The 20,939-nt window shown below is 36.4% G+C and overlaps 3 protein-coding genes across 3 annotated transcripts in view; 2 read left to right on the top strand and 1 right to left on the bottom strand.

Moving 5' to 3' along the window:
• The window catches only part of LOC139139242 (insulin-like growth factor 1 receptor), a 156,918-nt gene that overhangs the window by 57,508 nt on the left and 78,471 nt on the right, over window positions 1–20,939 (bottom strand). The gene's annotated exons all lie outside the window — the stretch shown is intronic.
• On the top strand, window positions 2,788–9,146 carry LOC139139445 (uncharacterized). Its single transcript, XM_070708360.1, has 7 exons — window positions 2,788–2,829; window positions 3,223–3,321; window positions 4,663–4,761; window positions 5,220–5,324; window positions 6,107–6,166; window positions 6,496–6,627; window positions 8,862–9,146. Exons 1-7 carry the CDS (start codon window positions 2,788–2,790, stop codon window positions 9,144–9,146), a joined length of 822 nt encoding a protein of 273 aa, XP_070564461.1.
• On the top strand, window positions 15,497–18,606 carry LOC139137973 (death-associated protein kinase 1-like). Its single transcript, XM_070706203.1, has 2 exons — window positions 15,497–15,650; window positions 16,309–18,606. Exons 1-2 carry the CDS (start codon window positions 15,519–15,521, stop codon window positions 17,512–17,514), a joined length of 1,338 nt encoding a protein of 445 aa, XP_070562304.1. The 5' UTR covers window positions 15,497–15,518; the 3' UTR covers window positions 17,515–18,606.

Here is a 20,939-nt window from a genome sequence, read left to right as displayed (position 1 = left end):
TATGCCCTTCATATGAACACCAATTTATTTTGTGAAATGATCCAATATGGCTGACAGGTGGCCATTTTTTTGCGATTTTTTCATGTCTTTGAACCGTAACTCAAACATCCTTGAACCGATTTTGTTCAAACTTGGCACAAAGGCAAAGCACGTACTATGGCATGCATATGCATGTATCAATTAACCTTGCGATAGGATCCAATATGGCTGCAGAACTGCCATTTTGTTGGAATTTTGCATGTCTTTGAAGCATAATTCAAAGGCCATTACACCCATTTTGTCCAAACTTGGCACAAAGATCAAGCACTATGGCATACATGTCAATTTTCTTCGTGACATGTTCCAATATGGCTGCCAGATTGTAAATTTTTTTCCAATATCTCTGCCCAATGGTCATTTTTGAATTTTTCATGTCTTTGAGGCTTAATTATATGCAAATATTCCTTAACCAATGTTGTTGAGACTTGGTACAAAGATAAAGTACTATGGCATACATATGCATGTCTACTAATTTTGTGCTATGATCCATATGGTCAAGAGACAGCCATTTGATTACAATTTTGGTGTGATTTTTTTATGTCTTTGAAACATAAACATGGGTCACTGTCCCTCGATGGACTGATTTTGTTCAAACGTCATACGAAGATAAAATACTATGGCTGCATTCTTGTGCACATTAAATTGTTTCATTATATGATCCGAAATGGCTGATGGCTGATTACAACAACATACCCAATCCCATAGCATTTCGAAAATTCTACCAAACCATGTGTATAGTATGTGCCGTCATGACACTAGAGGCAGTGAGGGCATCGTTATGTGTGATGTAATCAAAAGTTCCTTCAATGGTCATTACTGGCAGAGATAGGTCAATTTTATTGAACGTTCCTCAGATTACTTTATTATGCAAGTCACAGGCCTGATGCACCCGTTGCATCAATGTCATTCCACAGCGACCTAGACCACAGCTACCTAGACACCAAAGATTATAACAAAATGGACAAGCGGGGACTGTGTCATCAACGATAACTTTTTTAAATTAGAGTAAACAAGATTTATTCAAGAACACCTGATAAAGGGGGCAATATTAACTGAATTTCCACACATCTGTATTTAATTGGCTGCATGTTTACTTGGCCAACTTAATGTCAGTGGTTAAACCAATGCCAACTTATTAACAAATGTGAAGCACAGTAAATGAATGTCAAATGTCTGTTTACAAGTGAATTCTGTATAACTTTATAGACTGATCGTCATCCCTTGAGATACACCTTGAAATGTCAGCAGTGATGTAACCATGGCTACGGGCGGTGAAAATAATCCTCAGGTTAGTGCATTTTAAAATACTAGAATTGGATGGGCCACTGATCAAAGGAAACAACGTTATTTACCGAATCAGAGAGAGTACAACTTTCCCACGTGTTTCTTGTAGATTTTGTTTGTATAAGAGTTATAGATCACCAAGAATGTTCAGGGAAAGTGGATAGTTTGTTAAGTACAAAAGAGGTAAAAAGTCCTTTGATAAGACAACTCTTATTTAACTGTAAAAGCCAAAAGTGCTATAACCCTTTTAATACCTGACTCTATAATATAACCTAAATGATGAAATTTATTAGTAATGCAAAAGACCTGACCAACATTTAGATATTATGTTTTAACTATTATTGAGCGTTGCTACTGACATGTAGCATTGAAAAATAAAAGCCCCATTCAAAAAGCTATAAGGTTGTAAAGTATATGATAATGTAAAAGATGGGATGGGAATTAATCATTCCTTCAATTTATTGTTATGGTAAGGATGAAACTGTAGTAATTTGCTAATCCGAATACACGTTAAAGCTTGTGTTTGGGATTAATTTTCATACACTTTACCGTCATGAAAGGGTTTCGCTCTCTTGTAAAATATCTGTATGTAGTAAGTATCATGTAATGATTAGTATTCACAAAAAATAATATTTGGAAAAGTTTGACATTGTAAATCAAAATACAAAATGCGTATCCATTTCGTATACCCTGTTTCTCATCAGTGCATCTACAGCATATTCTGCAAAATTAGACTGAAATATAATCAAAAGACTAAAACATGAACTGGTAAAGCAAATAGAAGTGACAGTTGGATAGATATCAGAGAAAAAAATCTGTAACACAAATTGAAACAATCTCAATCGTAGGCTGATTGAAATTTCTTTCATACTGATGTTCGAATCTAACTCTTGTCGAATAGATTATGTAAATACATAAGCGAACTTGAATGAATTTTATACATGTAGAAATTTAAACCAGTATTGGTTTAGAATTATGAGTTTGTGCAAAGCAGTCGAACTGCCTGCTTATCATTTTAAATACTGCAACGGAATGCGAAGGCAGGATAATATTCTGTAATTGTTTTAAACTACAGGACCTCATCGATGCTGCAATGGACGGTGATGTTCACAGAATTCAGTCTTTGATAGATGATGGATATGATGTCAATAAAAAGGGAACATATTACATCGTTGGAGTGAGTATAAAAACAGAATGTATTATGATAATATGACCACAGGTGTCATTATCGTTTTCACTTTTGAAGGTACTTGTACAGTTTGTCATATGAATGCACGATGCTTAAATTGACAAAACAACAAATACAGCCTTTAAAATGAACAGAATACTGTAACTTTACTCAGACAACGTATCGAAGCCAAAAGTACTCCCTTCACGAAAGACAGTTAGTACTAAATCGACATACATTGTGCATTCATCGAGCTTGCTAAAGATTTTGCATATATCCCGATCAGGAATGAATAAATGATAAAAGAAAATCTTGTACACATAGCCATCATAGCTGATGTATGTACACTCTATGTATGTAGATTTGTCCCAGTCAATCAGTGCTTCGAGGGACGCCATGCTGCATTCCATTAAAGACGCTAAACATTCCCTTGTTTAGTAGACTGTTTATCAAATCATACAGTTCACGTATTTTCCTCACCAGGCACACGGCAACTCTACCGAGCATAAAGCATCGAGAAATCCAAGTCTTGAGGTCATCAGAATCATTTTGTCGTCTTATTTTACATAAAAACTCCCCTACTGTCATTAGATAAGGAAATGTTATTATAGTATTTTTGTCTTCATGACTTGTTATGTAAGAATGATAGTCTGTTTTTATGTCTTTTCCAAGAAATTTCACATTCACATTTGAAAAGATTATTCTTTCGCTTGTAAAATTGTTTCTTGCAGTATGAATCCACCCCATTGCATGTGGCTTCTGTTGAAGGACATTTAGATATAGCTCAGGTGCTGATTAAACATGGTGCACGTATCAATGCTATGGATAAGGTAAGAAAATGACAGTATATGCCACTGTGGCCGAAACATATCAAAGAAATCGTATTTTACTACTTGTAATGCAGTCCTGTCTCATCATAACATGACAAGCACATCAAAAACGTCATGAAAAAAAGAATGAGGCTCCTTTATCTAAATCGTATGTTTGCTGATAAGATAAGGTCCTCTTTGCTTATTCATATATAATGAAAAGAGTTTGGCAAACCTCATGATTCATCGAAGGAGCTTACTCATTCAGCACGATGACTGCTCATATTTCATCATCGGTCATCATTCGTATTCTGTGTTGATTGATACATGGTTTGGTAATTCTGTTACTTTGACTATCATGTTGCAACGTTGCACCGATTTTCATTTGACACTTGCATTTTTATATTGTCATCATGTTGTAATTAGCCGTTCAGAAAAGAATTGCAAAATATAACTTACGTGTATCTTAAAAAGTTTTAGATTCCGATAACAACACTTTTTATAGCCTATCAAAAATGTCGCACAAAATACAAAGGCTATGTATTTTCACTAAGGCTATACGTTGCCGAATCCAAATGAAGGGCTTCAAAATACGACAGCTAATTTCTTGCCAATACATACGTTTTGTAGTCAGTTCTTATAAACTTACCCTTAGTTCTACCTTTAAATCGACAAATACAATACAGCAACTCGACTGACATAATCTACTTTTCAGACGATATTGAGTTCTCGTCGAATGCTCTATCATTTGATAATTGCTGTTATGTCCTCATTAGCAATTAAAATTGCATGTGTCAGAGGGATATAGTTCTCTGATGAACATACTATGGCAATTCTCATTTCCCTTCGATAACATTTGTTAGGACCATCACCGTTTTCTATATCAATATCGAGTACGATTTCTCCCCTCCTGTTACAACTCAAGAGCTCACTTTGATTTCTTTACCAACATAGAAACTTTTTAACTAGCTGTGGGCTCAATAGGAGGTCAAATGTCTCCAAAAGGCACGCATTTCCAAAAAGATACTTTGACAAAGTGTTGATGTTGTTTCACTGAAATACAAGGACCCATTCAAGTCTTAAAACAGACAATACATACATAATGTATAAAAAGAGATAACGTATACAGTCAGTAACTATAATGTTGTTGCCGTAACTCCATAATGATAATATATACTTTTCCAAAATGATTCCCGTGGTCTCCTTTTTCATTATAAATTTAAACTTATTTGTCAAAGACTTGAAATTAGCGCAGAGCTTTTCTGCTGCAACAAATAAATCGATCATTTGCTCCTTATAAGCGGGATATGTAATAAAAAAGTGACATTCATCTTCAATCATGTTTTCTTAATATCTAAATAGAATGGTTGGACACCGTTACACCATGCAGTGTATGAAGGTCATGTACCTATCATTAAATTGCTGTTGGAATCTAAAGCAGCAACGGACATAGAGACAACGGTAAGTGTGATCGCTGAATCTTCCCATCGACCATGCGATTCAAAGACTATTACCATATGCGCATGAACAGACTGCTTAACATGTCTGGTAATAAGTGTATACAATAACTGAGTAATATTAATACACCGTGATTCGTCAATGACCCAGATGATTTACTGCAATCTCTAGTTTGAATACTCTTTTGTACGAAACGAAAAACTGAAAGAAAGATTTCAAGCATAAAAAAGCAACGACAGTGCTGCGTGAATCTTTCATAAAATTTGACTTGATGTAAAATGCATTGTAGACTACAAGATTTAAAACCTAACAAATTGGCGGGTGTTGGTTCCAAACCACACAAATCATGACATTAGCTGTGTTTCACAAGTGACAATTATTTTTCGTTTTGTATCGAACTACGATAACTTCTTTGTTAATGGTCTTTAAAACTCATCAATAGATTACTGTACTTTATCTAGGATGGTAAAACAGCTCTGACCATCGCGGGACGAAATGCTGATCACAACAAAGTTGTCGCAAAATTTTTACTGGAATATTTCTATGACAAACATCAAATACCAAATGTAAGTATTCCAGTTTATAAAAAGGCAATATCTGAAAATTTACCGTTCAAAACATTTAGAGTCATCTGAAAATCTGGAAAAAGTTGCAGTTCAGTCTTCTCCGTAGACTTGAGAAATAATAGGCAATCCCAGCTTTGGTTCAGTAGATTTCGACCACATAACTTAGGGATTACGGTGACCTTGCTGGCTTTCACAATTACAGTTCAGGCAAAAGTTCATCAGTAAAAATGACAGTGGTAAATGGTCGCGCAAATAAAAACATGAGGACATAAAAGCACACGTCGGTGTAGACTGTATTTGCTACTATCTTAGTGTAAACAAGTTGCTATATGTGTGATACAATGGTGCTATATGCGCAGGTGCTACTTGAGAAGTTCAGAGTTCTTTCACCCAACATTAAGGAGTTACATATAAACATGAAGTGTACCGCACACAAATGTAATACTCAATGCCTCAATAAGATTTTGACACGTACATCAGCACTGATTGTTCGATGTTAGGTGGTACAATTGATTGAGGGTGCACTCGACAATTTGTAAACAATAAGTTAGAAACAAACATAAGAATTGACATACAGACAATTAGAAAAAATACTTGCAAAAACGGAAGGCAATTTATTTTGACTGCCATACTGGCTAGATAGATTATGTCTGGAAATAGAAAAATCTTTGCTGTTCCACAAAATTAAAGATTTCCCGATGTATGATACACCAACTTTTCTGTTTTTATTTTATGTTTTCAACGAGAGAATAAAGTAGTTTTGTTTGCAATTACTACCACAGACTATCCTCAATGAGATCTATAACAGAGACACCAGGCTCGAGATGTCCAATCATCACAAGGTATGTATGACGTACTTCGCCATGTAACTGAGACAAAACCCAAAATATTGTTTGCCGTGTACATTTATTGACAGGTTAAGAGCTCGACAACATTAGTAAAAATAATAGGAGCATATTCGCTGACGAAGAAAAGTAGAACACTTCAAAATACACAAGATTACTTTAGAGCATAAAATACTTTCATATGTTTTCCGACGATGTTTAGCTGTGGGGAATATAAAATGATGTTTGTTTTGACATGATTCTTACTTGAATGATAAATATGACGTAATGATTTCTAATGTTCCATCTTCTGTCATATCTATACCATTTTTTATATATTTTCCCAGAGGTATTGCCAGCAGCAAGAGTTTAATACTCTGATGAAGGAACAACCAGGTGTGCGACGTAATATCGTGAAGATTTGTCTGTGTGGATTCGGCGGTAATGGAAAAACAACTTTAAAAAATGCTCTAAAGCGGGTAGGCAGTAGATGATTATTTGGATATACAACACAAACACAGACGCAAATACGCACACATATTTGAGAGACCGAATAAATGTCGATATGTCAGTACTGTTCTCATACTTTTTGTATTGTTTGTAACGATTAGCTAAGCGTATCCTGAATGTGTTATCAGTGAAGTCTGTGTGAACATCCTCCTTAAAGACTCCTGTTGAGACTTTGGAATAGTAAATGACACTCCTGGCTTGACAGTCTCTGGTCTACCCAGAGAATTGCTCTAACATGCGATTTGATTATACTGGTCATATTATCATTTTTTGTTTCATTTAAATGTTAGAAAAAGTAGTGAAGTCAGCGATTTTCTTGAAAATAAAATCTGTTACAAAAATAAAATAAATCACTGAGTCAAGGGATAAAGGCACTGATTGTAAAAGTCCTCTTGCTTTGTATCTCAGCTGGGACGGCACGAAGCTTCAGATTTGATTCAGACAGATCAATGAAGTGAGCAGTTTTTGGCTTGCAGGCTTCTGCAAATTCATTAGAATAAATCCAGCATGGCTGTGAAGGACTTGAAGAGTCTTGGAATTATAACTGACCTATGGTTTGAAGTAGACACGTCAGTGACACAATCAAAATGTCTGACTGGAAAACTGCACCGCCACTATTTATACTCAATTATTCTAACTAGAAAATAAAAGAAAAACTCTGGAATTTCTATTGATATACTAAATACTGTTCTAAAATATCTTCACTTGTAGTAAACACGAAAGGTCTAAACATGACTTATTGAATTAAAGGTTATGGAGGAGAATGACCTTAAAAATGCTCTAGTGTAACTAAACTCAGGTCATGGTTTGGGGAAATTACCTACATGATAGTCATGTAATCGGGTTTTTTTTCGGGGTAGGGGGGTTGTTTGTTGTTTTGTTTTTGTTTTTAGGGGGATGGTTAGCAAATTGCAACGTGTGCAATAGTTTACACGTTTTCACCTTTTAGAATGTGTAAAGAAAATTCTTTGTTTGCCGTCCTTTGATATTTGGAAAACCTACCAGCCAGCTAGCAAAAACAAACAAACAAACAAACAAACACCGAAAAAACCACAACATAGATCAATCGCATAAACTTTAACTTTCCCACAAGTATGAAAAATCAACTGTTACATTTGCAATGCAGTGTTTCTTATGCTTTTCATTTAGCACGTTGAAAGCAATGCTTGGAAACGAAGGTTATACTCGTATAAGTACAACAAGCATCCTTAGAGTTAGGTTACTGTGAGTCTGAACAAACATTCCATAATAAATAATGGCAATAAACACACTACCACTACATAATGTACAACATGTACAGTGTGATTGTAATCAACTGGTTGTGTTACGAAGATCTATAGTTTGTCTCGGACGGAGGTTTATGCACTTGGTGGTCATAGGCACTAGTAAAAGTATTAATTAAAATAACAAGATCTCAATTATGAATACAAAGCATATTTGCGACAAATGTAAAAAAGGTACAAATTACGTATTACGAGGATGTTTACGAAGTTTTGAAGAAAGCTAAATATATTTGAATCAGCACTTAATGAAGGAACATAAGAATTTCACGTAATGGGTTCACTGTTGCAACGTGTCTAAGTGACATTTGTTTAATAATTATGACATGTCATTTAAGATCGAGACCTGCATTGATGTTTACGATTGGACGTATATTTTATTCACATCTATCATATGATCAAAACCAAGCTTTAAAGATAAAGTTTAAAATGTCATTCTAAAATAATACGGGAAAGGGAATACCAAGAACAAGAGAGAGAAAAAAACAGACAGGGCAGGAGGACAGAACGACCAAAGAGTATTCCATGGCATTTAGACAATTGGAAAAGCGTATCTTGGGCGACAGCATCTTTCAAACTTGTCTACAGAGAAATAAAGTATATGTATTTTCAACGAACTATGAACATCTCAATAGTCAATTGAAGATTATCAGTACCTCTCAGCAAGATAAGACGAGTCCATGATTAAAAGCAGGCAAAGATGAGGTAATGAGATATTACAAGAAAAAAAACGAGTAGTAATTTATTTGACAACTGTACACTATGAATTTTTGGGGTAAGCTTAGAACTAAAAGGTGTTCTTTCAAACCCTGAAAATTCCAAATATTAAACTACAAAAGTTACTGAGTGTAACAAAACATGTAGTTGTCACTTTAAATGAGCTTACTTATGTAACAATATTGTCAAACACATGTTTTAACTAGGGATTCATTGAGGCGAAACTTCTAAGACGGTCTACAGAAAAAGCGCCCGCTTCTGGGAATGAAGAGTATGAACCAACACCTGGCATAGATATGGTCACGGTTGCAATCATTAAAGCTGGATCATTCAGGGTATGGGATTTCGCAGGACAGACGGAATATTATGTCACCCACAATATGTTCCTCTCGGCTGAAAATTCCATATTCGCTGTTGTTTTCAGAATCACCGATAAACCTGAGAAGCAAAAGAAAGAGGTGAGTGTCCACTTACTTATGGTGTATGTTTAAACAGTACATACATAGGAAACTTCCAGTAAAGGAGATAATTTGAGTTAATAATCAATTTTGAAAAATATACTCCAAGTTATGCGACATCATCGAAAGCCTATTTCGATCAGTGCATGCGAAGGAACATTTTTTTTTGTAATAATACATTATCGCAAGTGCAAGATTATGATTTGGTTCCTGTCAAATATGTGTTGCTCATGATAGTATTTATAGAATGATGCTTGGGACGAAGGCGAGATGTCATCAATATGACCGTCGCGAACACTTAAAAAATTGCTACCTTTGGTGACATGTGTCATTGTCTGTTTAAAGTCTTAGGCACTAACACTTAAATTGAATTATAATGTCACCTGATTCATTACAATTTACATAGCATACACCTGTACTCATGTGTTAAAATGACCATATGCGTCGAATATGTAAGCAATAGACCACAACGAGCGACGATGTACTACGCGATTTTGAACAGTTTGTGACATATACACGAGCAATATCGAGTGCGTATACCGTCGCCAATGTGATTTGTTTCTATTATATTGTAACAGTATATTGAAATTATGGTATGGAGCGTCAGAAAAGGATTTTAGTTGTTGCCGATAACTCACGCAAGTTACAGCCGTGCAATATCGCGAATATACAACCATGACGATCGCCTTCCTGTCTCACCAATCAGATCGCTGTAATTGCGTCATCAATATGTTGGTATGATTTAATCAAATATAATACCATTACCTTGGTATGACCTTCATGAATATACTAAAATATACTATGCGCAGATAATATAAGAATAAAACGTAGGCACGTCCCCGCACCGGTAAGATTACCTCACCAGGCATAAAATCAACGCAAATAAAGCTCATATACGCGCACAGCAATCAATAGAGAAATAGCCTACTTTTCCATACTTTATCACTTTTTAAGTGTGTAAAGGGACTAAGTCTAAGTCAAGATCGATAATTTAATGTTGTAATAATAGAATGAACGACACATCGGTCATTTCAACATAGGTTAATATCGTTCCTTGATTGTCGAAACTTAAGTGACACAGCGTTAAGAGTGGTAAAAGACCAACACATCCCGCAAGACCTTACATGATATTTTTGTTCTTTTTATTTCATTAAGTCTATTTGCTTATTTCGTTTTTTATTTCTGTATTTATTTATTTATTTGTTGATTGTTTATTCTTTTACTCAGTCAATTAAAGATCTTATCACAAAGCAAGCTTCTTTTAATATTATAACCAAGACGAAATTATATTGTCGTGTAATATATTCGATAGTGTCGCCAGTCGGAGCACAACAAACCCCCGTGAACTGTTCAGATCCACTCGAATAAAAGTTTACAGCAAACATTCCTATAAGCGTAGTCCAGATCAACCTTGATACAATAGACTACGCAACACAATGACCGGGAATAAAAAAACAAGACAATACAATACGTTCTGGTAGCATACAATGTCGATATATCACATTCAGCCGGGCAACAAATAAACGCCTACACTCATCAAGGTACAGAGCTGCCTCTGAAAAAGTTCTGGCCACATGCGTGCTTGTGACGTCATACAACCTATTGGGTGACCCGGAACTCCATTTCTCATTGGCTATAAGTTCAAAGAGGCATGATCTAGAGGCTTATATACTGAATAACGCATACATAGTTTATTAAAACACGATCGGAACTAAGTTCAGATAATTTAATATTCACATTTTTCGAGCTTTTCAAAAGTGTTAGGTGCCCTATAGCTGAATGTTTTAATATTACAAAATATTCATAAAAGAGTATAATGTAAAAAGAAAAGCAGATGAGCTTACATTTACAGATTAAACCTACTTTACTTTACCATCCAGTTATCCCAAATTAGTTCCAATAGTGTTACTGCATAACTGTAATATATACTAATCAGATTCAGATTCGGAAAACTTTATTATCTCCTCTAGAGAAATTTTTATTTGGTTCTTAAAGAGGCACTCCCACTTTGTAACATTTTTGAAACACAATTTTTTAATGCCAACGGTCGATATTTGACTTGGCGACTGCGCGCGGATCGCGAGATATCGATAAAAACATGTCATTTCCAGAGCGTATTTTTCACATCCCGAAGTTTTACGATTGTTCTAATTTTGACTTGAAATCCCCGAAGGTTTGTTGTTGTGCTGATTGACGATATTCTAGGGAGTCTACAATAAGTTCGAACTACGCAATTAATTTACTTCCCACTGCAAAGACTTTATATACATACTCGGACATTGGCGCCTCGCATCGCCCTCCGCTTCGCGTCGGGCGATACGCTGCGCCAATGTCCTCGTGCATCCTTTGCGGTATTTTCGTAATAACCTTATTATTATACATCTTACATTCCTGATCGGGGCATCAAAATGTCGGAGTAGTGACCGTTTTCGTGCAATGTCAACAATTTTTCTTCCGATTTTATCGCGCCAGTGTGGAACGCTTCCTCGGACGCGCTTCTGCAAGTTTTGGAGTGTGTGCACTACACACAATCTCCACAGCAGAGTTCTTATCGGCGTGTCTTTCCAACAATTCCTTGCGCTGTCGCCGATAATGACTCTGCCACAGGTGTCTTGTTTACGTGGTAAATCACCACATACCGATCCGCAAACCGAAAGTCACCTCGAAAACCAACACCGATACGATCTCGCCGAAAATACGAAGTCCATCCTCGATGCAAAAATGTTCATCGGTTTGAAAACAAATTACTATAAGTTTATAGCAAAACACGAACTGGAAAAATATAATTACCATTGGAACTACTTTTAAATAGTGCAATTATTCGGGAAGAAACAAGGCTGTGACCTATTCTGACCTTTGTGAGAATCCCCTGTATCGTCTGCTGATGATGTATTTTCTTGAATTGTGACCCCTCCTGCACTCAAAGTTATTTACCAAGGCGCATATATGAATACTCAAGAAAGAACAATAAATTAACACTGAAAGGAGAAAATGGCGTTTTTATTTCAATTTGTAGATAACTGTGCGCGTGCTGGAACGAATTCAAACTGCCGCGCGTTACTGTGGCAATACCATAGCTACAGTGCGTGGCAGGTAAAAAAGTAGTTCATTGACGTTCCAATGACCTCGGGGTCACATGAATATTAATCTGCCTGTGCCAGAGATACTTATTAGCGTACGCGTGATAAGAACTCTGGTTCGAGAGTGCACTACACACTGACGTACAGAGCGCGCGCGAGACTTGTTCTGGCACTCGTCCAAGGGGTCCCTTGAAACCGTTCTACAGTGAACGCGCAGATACAGCCGCAGGGAATGGGGCGCCTTGAAACCGTGCTGTACGGAACGGACGCGAGTTCCGTACGGCTTTTTTAGCGCACGCTAAATTCTATTGTTCTCGATGGTAGATGTATAATATTATGCCATTACCTCAGGTAAGTTTTAAAAAGTTCTCCTTAGTTTTTGTCGTTTTCATTATTCTAAATCGGTTGTATTATATTTTTAACCAATACCACATAAACATCAGTTTTTACATGTCAAATATTAGCCGCCTCCGATGACTACATTTTGTCGTCTGCCACACAGTACGCCGCGCGCGTGGTTATGCGCGTGTGGCATGCGTCTATGCATATCACGCGGCGGCCGCTATGTATCAACCGCACGTAACTGTGCTAGTCACCTTTGCCAATTCTTGTGGAATCAGCAAAAATTATTTTTCGTTTATACGCCTTAGTCAGTAAGACTCAGCTTTCTCCAACAGGCCATGACCGATCACCGACGCCAGTGGTACTGTGGCGTACAGCAGCGTCAGCGTAGACTCGTACTCCATAGCTTAGTTGACAATGGCCCAAGTGCCGAACGTTCGATGTTCGGAAGCTGAATTTAAGTGGGCCACCGGAATTCAAACTTTTACTTTTTTGAAGACATGTTTTTATCGATATCTCGCGATCCGCGCGCAGTCGCCTCGTCAAATATCTATCGTTGGCATTAAAGAAATATGCTTTAAAAATGTTACCAAGTGTGAGTGCCACTTTAACACTAAACACGCAATGCACACAAACGGTTATAGAAGTGAAACATAAGATACTTATGACTGGACATTATCCTAATGTAACTTGTTTAAAATTGAAATTGAATTCGGAATAAACTACAGCTACGTTCTCACAGCTCAACACTTTGCAACCCGTAAACAATCTTTCTGCATAATTTCACAATTCTAACTTTTGCCACACAAAATCAAACATCAAAACAAGCCTAAAATGAAAATGTTAACACGGATTCGATTACGATAAAACGTTTTAAAAATTGCAGAATTGACACTGAGTGATCTGAGCTTCAGAAGGCAATAAAATAATGCAAATATGTGTGGACGTTTCAATGGACATATTCAATCATAAAATTATAATGTATTCTTCGCCATAAGTGAATACATGTTAAATTGTTATTTCTACCAAGGTTACCTCATGGCTTGCTTTCATCAAAGCGGTCATCATGAAATGTATTGAAGAAGACCGTGTGAAGCCAACTGTGATATTGATAGCGAGTAGAGCAGACTTTTTGAAAAAAGGGACAAGGATGCAAGGTACTTCTTTATTTATTTATTTATTTAACTTTATTTACTGTCGATAACAAGTTCGGCCAATATGGCCAATCTTCCACAAGGTCGACATTAAAAATTTACAGAATGACCGAGGAAAAAAATACAAGTACTAATACAAGGAACAAACCAGTCAAAAATCAGGTCAAGAAAATAACAGACAACTAACAATACAATAAAACATAAGGCAAGAACATATCACACCCGATCCATGAGAAATTTATACAATTGCAACTTGAAAGATCTCAGATTTGGGCTGTTTTTCAAAGACGAGGGGAGTTCATTCCAAAGGACAGCACCAGAATATGAAAGGCTTTTTCTCATTATTTCCGTAATTTCCGTAAAACAGCCTAGGAAACATTTTCCAGTAGACAAAAATCTGTAAAACTATATGGAAGAAGGGAGGAATAGTTTGCAACATTGAACAAAGATATCACAGATACTAATGAAGCTTTTCCTCGATAGTATTAATACTAACTTGACAAATGCGGACTGTGTCAAGTTATGCTGTCATGGAGCTACCAAACTGACTGCACCGTTACTTTGTAGGGGTGGCTGACATGTGTGAGGGGCTAAAAAAATAAATAAGCGCTTTAATTGGGTTTCTTTGTGAGGGGGACAAAAACAGATATACCATTAAAAACTCCAAGCCAAACGGTCCTTGTCAGGACCATATATTAATTCTCCGAAAAGAGATATACCTTAAAAACACTAAGGCCATTAACTGGTCATTTCTGCTGTGTTTCCTTAGCGTTTTTTCCAATCGACTCCAACTCCACACATGATTTTGCTAAATCTGAATTTGAAAGTCAATCGAATAGAAGAGTGGGTCCGCATATGTTTTCCGCGACAATATTGGCAAAGACACGCCAAACTCTGCAGGGACTTTCTAAACTTCATACCTCATAATTCTGTAGGTGAAGATTCATTGGCATGATCATCTACAGACCAATTAAACACACACACACACACACACACACACACACACACACACACACACACACACACACACACACACACACACACTAATACACACACACATATACTTTAATTTAACGAACTCTCTGTGCCCAAGTTCAGAGGTTGCCATAAAGTCATTATGGTGATAACCGGGAGGGCACATTGTATACATTTTGCATATATATATATATATATATATATATATATATATATATATATATATATATATATATATATATATATATATATATATATATATATATATATATATATATATATATATATATATCTTTAAATTAACGAACAGTTAAGCCCTCTATTGTCATTAAAATGTTTCATTCCTTCTCGGGCCATATATTATTGATATTTTATTTTATATTCGTTTTACAGCGGAGGCTACATATCGTGGCATCCTTCACTCAGCTCAGGAAATGTTTGGGGAGTATCTGAACATACTTAATGAGACGTTTATACTGAATTGTCACGACTCACAACATTGTGATATGAAGAGACTGCGAGCATGCTTTAAACTTGCAAAGGTACTTGTTACATTATTATGGTAATGGTATTGCTACAGGCCAGATTTAAAAAGCAGAATATGTTTGTTGCAAAAATTTCACTTGGGAAAGAATATTAATTGAATATATACGTTTTTACACAATGACTACACAGTTTCTTCTTTGTGGACGAACCTTACTTTAGCATTCATCATAGTTGTTGTGGAAACATTCCCAAGAATGTTTACCGAATTGAACTAGTCTACTTAACGTAATTAACATTCAACGTCTTCACTGCAATTTTAGAGGGAAGAAATTGTACCAAAAATATGCGAATATATAAGTGCAGAAAAAATGGGATGGATTCGTACCGACTTCCCAGTCATGAAATGGGATTCATATCTTCAGAAGGTGCAAAAGTTGAAACCCTTCATCTATGAAGAGCCAGTAAAGAAAATCACAAGATTCCTGCACTATGTAGGCGAGGTTTGTAGTTATACTTACTTGCTGATAACTAGCACCATTTGGATAAAGGTTAGGGCAACACATTACAACGATAACTATCATTGTTGTGTTGATTGTTACCTTTAAATAATCACAGTCATTTTATAGACGTAATCAATGCCATGCTATATAGGGCGTCTCTCTCTCTCTCTCTCTCTCTCTCTCTCTCTCTCTGACACTTAAATAAGTATACTTTAGACCATATGAATATTTTGTTTTTCAGGACATTCAATAAAATATGAGTAATCACATATCTCTCCAAATCTGTATTTTGTAACTTTGTACCAATGCTATATATTATGATAAAGTTCGAACCACAACAACATGAGTAATGTTGGTATATTTTGAATATGGTTCATTAATTGACACATCAGTGTGAACGAAACCATTGCACTTTTCACTCCTTCGACATTAGCTCTGATATGCTAAGAATTTGTTACCTTGCATTATTTTGTCATGCCGAATTAAACTTTTGAGCTTAACACACTAGTATCTACCAGAAGTTGATAACATACTTGTGACACAAACTCTATTCTTTGTGAGCACTTACCTACGATAATATTATAGCATTTCTATCTCTCTGTTCATCTTTGTTGAAGGTTATATAACCCTTAATCATTTCGCAATTTTTATTGACTAGATTCTTTACATCGAGGGTACCTTAACGCAAAGTGGTGATATAATTGTACTCGACCCTCAATGGCTATGTACACGGGTAATTGGCCCGATGCTGGCCCCCGAGATATTCGTGCAGTACTCAAAAAGGCTGGAAAAGAAGACCATGTATACAAGAAATGACATTGAGGTCGTTTTCAAAGACTTTGCTGATATTGACTCATTGATAGGCCTTCTTCAAGAACTTGAACTTCTATTTGAGGTTACCATCAACACAGCTGCAGGTACAGACATCAGCTATATAATCCCTGGTTTGCTAGAAAACGAGATACCGGAAGATCAGTGGAAACAAGATCTAACAAAGAAGATCTACTATGGAAGAAGGTTCCAATGTAGGAATGAGACAGATAGTTTCTCCCCAGGATTATTTCCACGACTTCAAACCAGGCTGGAGAGGCACTTCAGGGATTTAGAAAACCCCACCCAAGGCATTTGGAAAAATGGCATTAAAATTTGTTGTAATGTAGAGGGTTTGATTTACATGACCAAAGGATGGAGAGCTATCCATCTCTGTGTACGGGCAGAGAGAGAAGAAGAAATTGGAGAATGCTACAAAATGCTTGAATCGGTTACCGATGACGTATACGATGTCATAAATACCTGTTGCCCTGGCACCAATATCGACGTCCATATTCTGAGTGTAAATTCTCTGAAAAATCACCGCGACCCTGAAAACGTCAGCTACTACAGTATGAGTCAAATCATAGAAGCGGAACGTAAGAACATAAAAGTGTTCGATGAAAGAGAAAATAAAGTAGAAGAAACGAGTAGCTTACTTTGCGTCGGTTGTGATCCTACAATTCTTCGAAGCCTTGGATACCAAAGTGATGTTAAATGGATGCTTGGAGATACACTGAAGAAGTTTTCAATCATAATGGATAAAAGGAGGAGTTTCGGAGGAGACTACAGAATGATGGCAGACCTAATGGGTTTCGAACATGCCGAAGTTGCAGGCTGGGAAGAGACAGCCTTTCCAAAATCGATTACTCAACATATCTTATCAGAATGGTCAAAGCGGTGGGCGGACAGAAAACGAGGTGGCGAGAAATTACCTGACAATGATTGCTTTTATCAGAGCAATTTTATAAACTTGACTAGAATTCTACGCAATAAAGATTGTAACGTAGACATCGCGAGGGAAGAAATACAGAGAATGTTCAACAAACTCTAGATATCAACGTCTTCAAATATGTGACTAGGGCAAAAAATTGACTCATTAAATTACTCTGATTCCGACTTCAAGACTGAAATACAGCCAACACGATGCCTGTACATTATACATTGAGATATTGTGTCCTAAATAACTTTATTTCAATGATTACGAACGGATTGATAAAACCGATGACAGTATTCCTCAAGGACTGAAAGAAAAGCCATTAGTGTAAGATTACAAAGAAACCACATGTATTATATGCAAATTAAACGATTGTGTAAGGCATGGGAATGCAAGCTGAATTTAGAAACACAACTTTTGTGTTACACATTTTTTCGAAGAGGTCCGAACTAGGAAATACAGATAACAATGAGAATACGTTGAACAAATAATATAGAATGTATCCGAATACTTTGGAAAAAATATGATGTTCTACAAGACGAAAACTGTAGCACTTAACACATTTAAGATTATGACATGCTTTTCGTGAAATGTAAATGTAATGTCAGTATATAATACTCAGCATCCGTCGAACCCTGCCAGACATGTATAGTCAAGAGTACGCTTGGAGGAATCCCCTTTCGCACAAGAGCCATATTGTTAAGACATGACATCTAGGACTCATATACCCGCTATAGAATGACTTGAGTACGCGTGTATTAATTAGGTAGCATGTTTAAGAGGTCAAACAACTTTTCTTCCGAAACTACATATATGAAAAGGATATGGACTGTATAAAAACAGCTTGTTTTTGGAAATAGGAAATTACACTTTGCACTTTATAAAAATAATATTGGTTTCTGTGAATGCTCGTTGATACAATGCAAAGGCTAACTATTACTGATGCAAGTTTTCCGATGGATCGTTTCCATATTTTATAGGAAAGTTTGAATTTTAACTCATATCCCTCTACAAGATCGAAAGTTTTGTAACAGTTGAAATAAAACCGCTTTCATAAAAAAGTAAGTAATTGAAGGGTGTTTTTGTAAAGTTGATTAATATTAGCATGTCATTTAGCTTTGTCCAGTTCGTTTCTTTGTAGTTTACTTATCCATCATCCAACAGGCGTATGCCCAATTACAGAATGAAATACCCATCGCCCACTTCCGAATTGAGTAATAAGAAATAAAGGGTCTTGCTCAGGGGCACAACGTCATGTTCTCTGAGAATGAGTCCATTTCTCAGGACCTACTGGGTCTCGATGTTGCTGTCTGTTCTTCTGTTTTGTTAATGGTACATAAGCAAATAAACAAGAACAATTTCGTGGTCACTATTTTTCTTGATATTAACATCTACGTAAAACTTCCTATACAATTTGTTACGACCTCATTCACTGCATCCCTTTAGCAAGTTCGGATCATTGCTTTATAGTTTTGACACCAGTGCTTAATAATTTCTTTAGCTCATGTTGGTTGTCTTCATTGCAAATTTTGCAAGAATTCGTATTTGGATGTCTTTTAATTGGTATTGTCACAAGAAGTACCAGCATTTCTGTCATATATGGCTATTCATTTTTTTCGTCATCATATGTTGAAGCTACTTGAAATACGCCACCACATACTGGAAAACATTCCACCAATAAATTAATGCACGAGTATAAAACCGTTTTGTAGAAAAGCTGAAGGTACGTGCTGCAACCGGTCAATTGCGTCACAGTGTGTTTCCATGTAATTTTTCATTCACCGACTTTAGGTAAACCAGGTTATTGTTGACTAAACCGAAGTATTCCAAACGTTGTAAAATCTTATTCCTTCAGCGGTGTAGTATACAACTGAGTGCATTGTTTGCTGAACTTCCATTGAAGGGGAACACCAGACGAATGTATTATTGTATGGTTTCAATTGTTCTACAGTTCGTTTTCATTTCCTCGTTGAACTTTGACCTTTCGAAACCAAAATTGATCACGAAAAGTGAAGACAACTGTTTAAGTTCATACTTACCAATAGGGGAACATCAAAGGTAATCCTGAACGATTTAGAGTTTGCAAATGTCCGTGTGAATATCCTTCGCCAGACGTGCAGTTACAGATTGTCTGCCACATTCAGGATTATTCAGGGTTGTTGGACTTTACCCTTCTTGATACACGTTACACGCAGCGTTAAGTCATTGTTGGCGTTGCTGGAAAGTTCAAAACTCCAGCTATGAAATCAGGACATGCTTTCCGTGTATCCTTTCCATATCTGCTTGTGTTTATCCTCTACTGTGGATATTCAAATACGCAGCTTACCAGCGTGAGGCAGGGTGATCCCCATGCTTGCTTTGCTTATTACGTCGGAGAAAAACCGTAAGTATTTCAGACACTTGAAGAACATAGTGCCAAGTGGAGAAGCGACGAACATATCCTGCATTTAAAGCAGAACTGTGATACATATGCTTCTGTAAACTATTGAGTTCTACCGTGCAGTAAATCTTATTCTCCGTAGACGCCGGGTACTATAACAGCGACGATGGGTCGAATAAGTTGAGGTGTTGTTGGACGCTATTTGACTTTTGACCTGAAAGCTGTTTTATACAAGCACTGAAAAAATCTGACATTGTTTCATTTTTTGATACAAAATGCATACTTCACCAGCAGTGTAAGAAACCCAGAAAAAGCCTATGAATAATGTATTGATGTGTCTGCTGAACTACGATTTTCACTAGCTAGGACGGGTATCTAGATTACACGCGATGCCAAGGCCAACTGTACGATCATAATATTCTGAAACGGTTGTTTGTGAACTAGACTTTAAAATGTGTATAATAATATGGTTATTTACAGAATACAGGGATTTATGTCCTTGTATATATAATGCTACGGCATTGTCCTCACAATTTTGTTGGTTTTTTTTTTCAGTTTTACTATGAACCTAGGGAAAAACGCAGTATTTTTTAAGTAATTGTACATTATTACATTGTTTATCGTCCGGTTAATATTTGTTTCATCATATGTTCATTTTCACTTAGTTACAGGGTATATAGATGCTGTGATGGATACTTTCTCAATAACTCGATGTGTATTGGTAAGTAGTCAAACGTTGAAATCATCAGGCGATAGATTTAAGCAGTAAACCACACCCAGCGACAGGTGTACAATGAGGATTTGAACATTAAACGAAAAAATTATGGACGAGCGATAGCGATATTTTGTGTCTAGCTGAGAGCTTGCATGAGTTCCACCTCCAGTATCTCACGATCTGTTCACGTGTCGACCATTTACTGAGCCAATCATTAATATTTGCGCGATCAACATGGTGGTATCGTATAATGAGTAAAACATGGTATCGGCAAGCTTTAATGGCAAGGTTACTATTTGTTGTCCGGCCAAGTTATGGTGTTCGTGACAGTAATAGTTTTGATACGTCAAATGGTACTTCCACAAGCACCATCACTATGATGAGTTATTGAATTTATTGCACAGAACAAAAGGTTCGGTTTTTTGAACGGCTTATTTCAGATCGCCA

Source organism: Ptychodera flava, chromosome 8 (assembly GCF_041260155.1).
Source record: "Ptychodera flava strain L36383 chromosome 8, AS_Pfla_20210202, whole genome shotgun sequence".
Taxonomy (NCBI): Eukaryota; Metazoa; Hemichordata; class Enteropneusta; family Ptychoderidae; genus Ptychodera; species Ptychodera flava.
The sequence above is the reverse complement of the archived record's forward strand: the minus strand, read 5'-3'. Positions and strand labels throughout refer to the sequence as shown.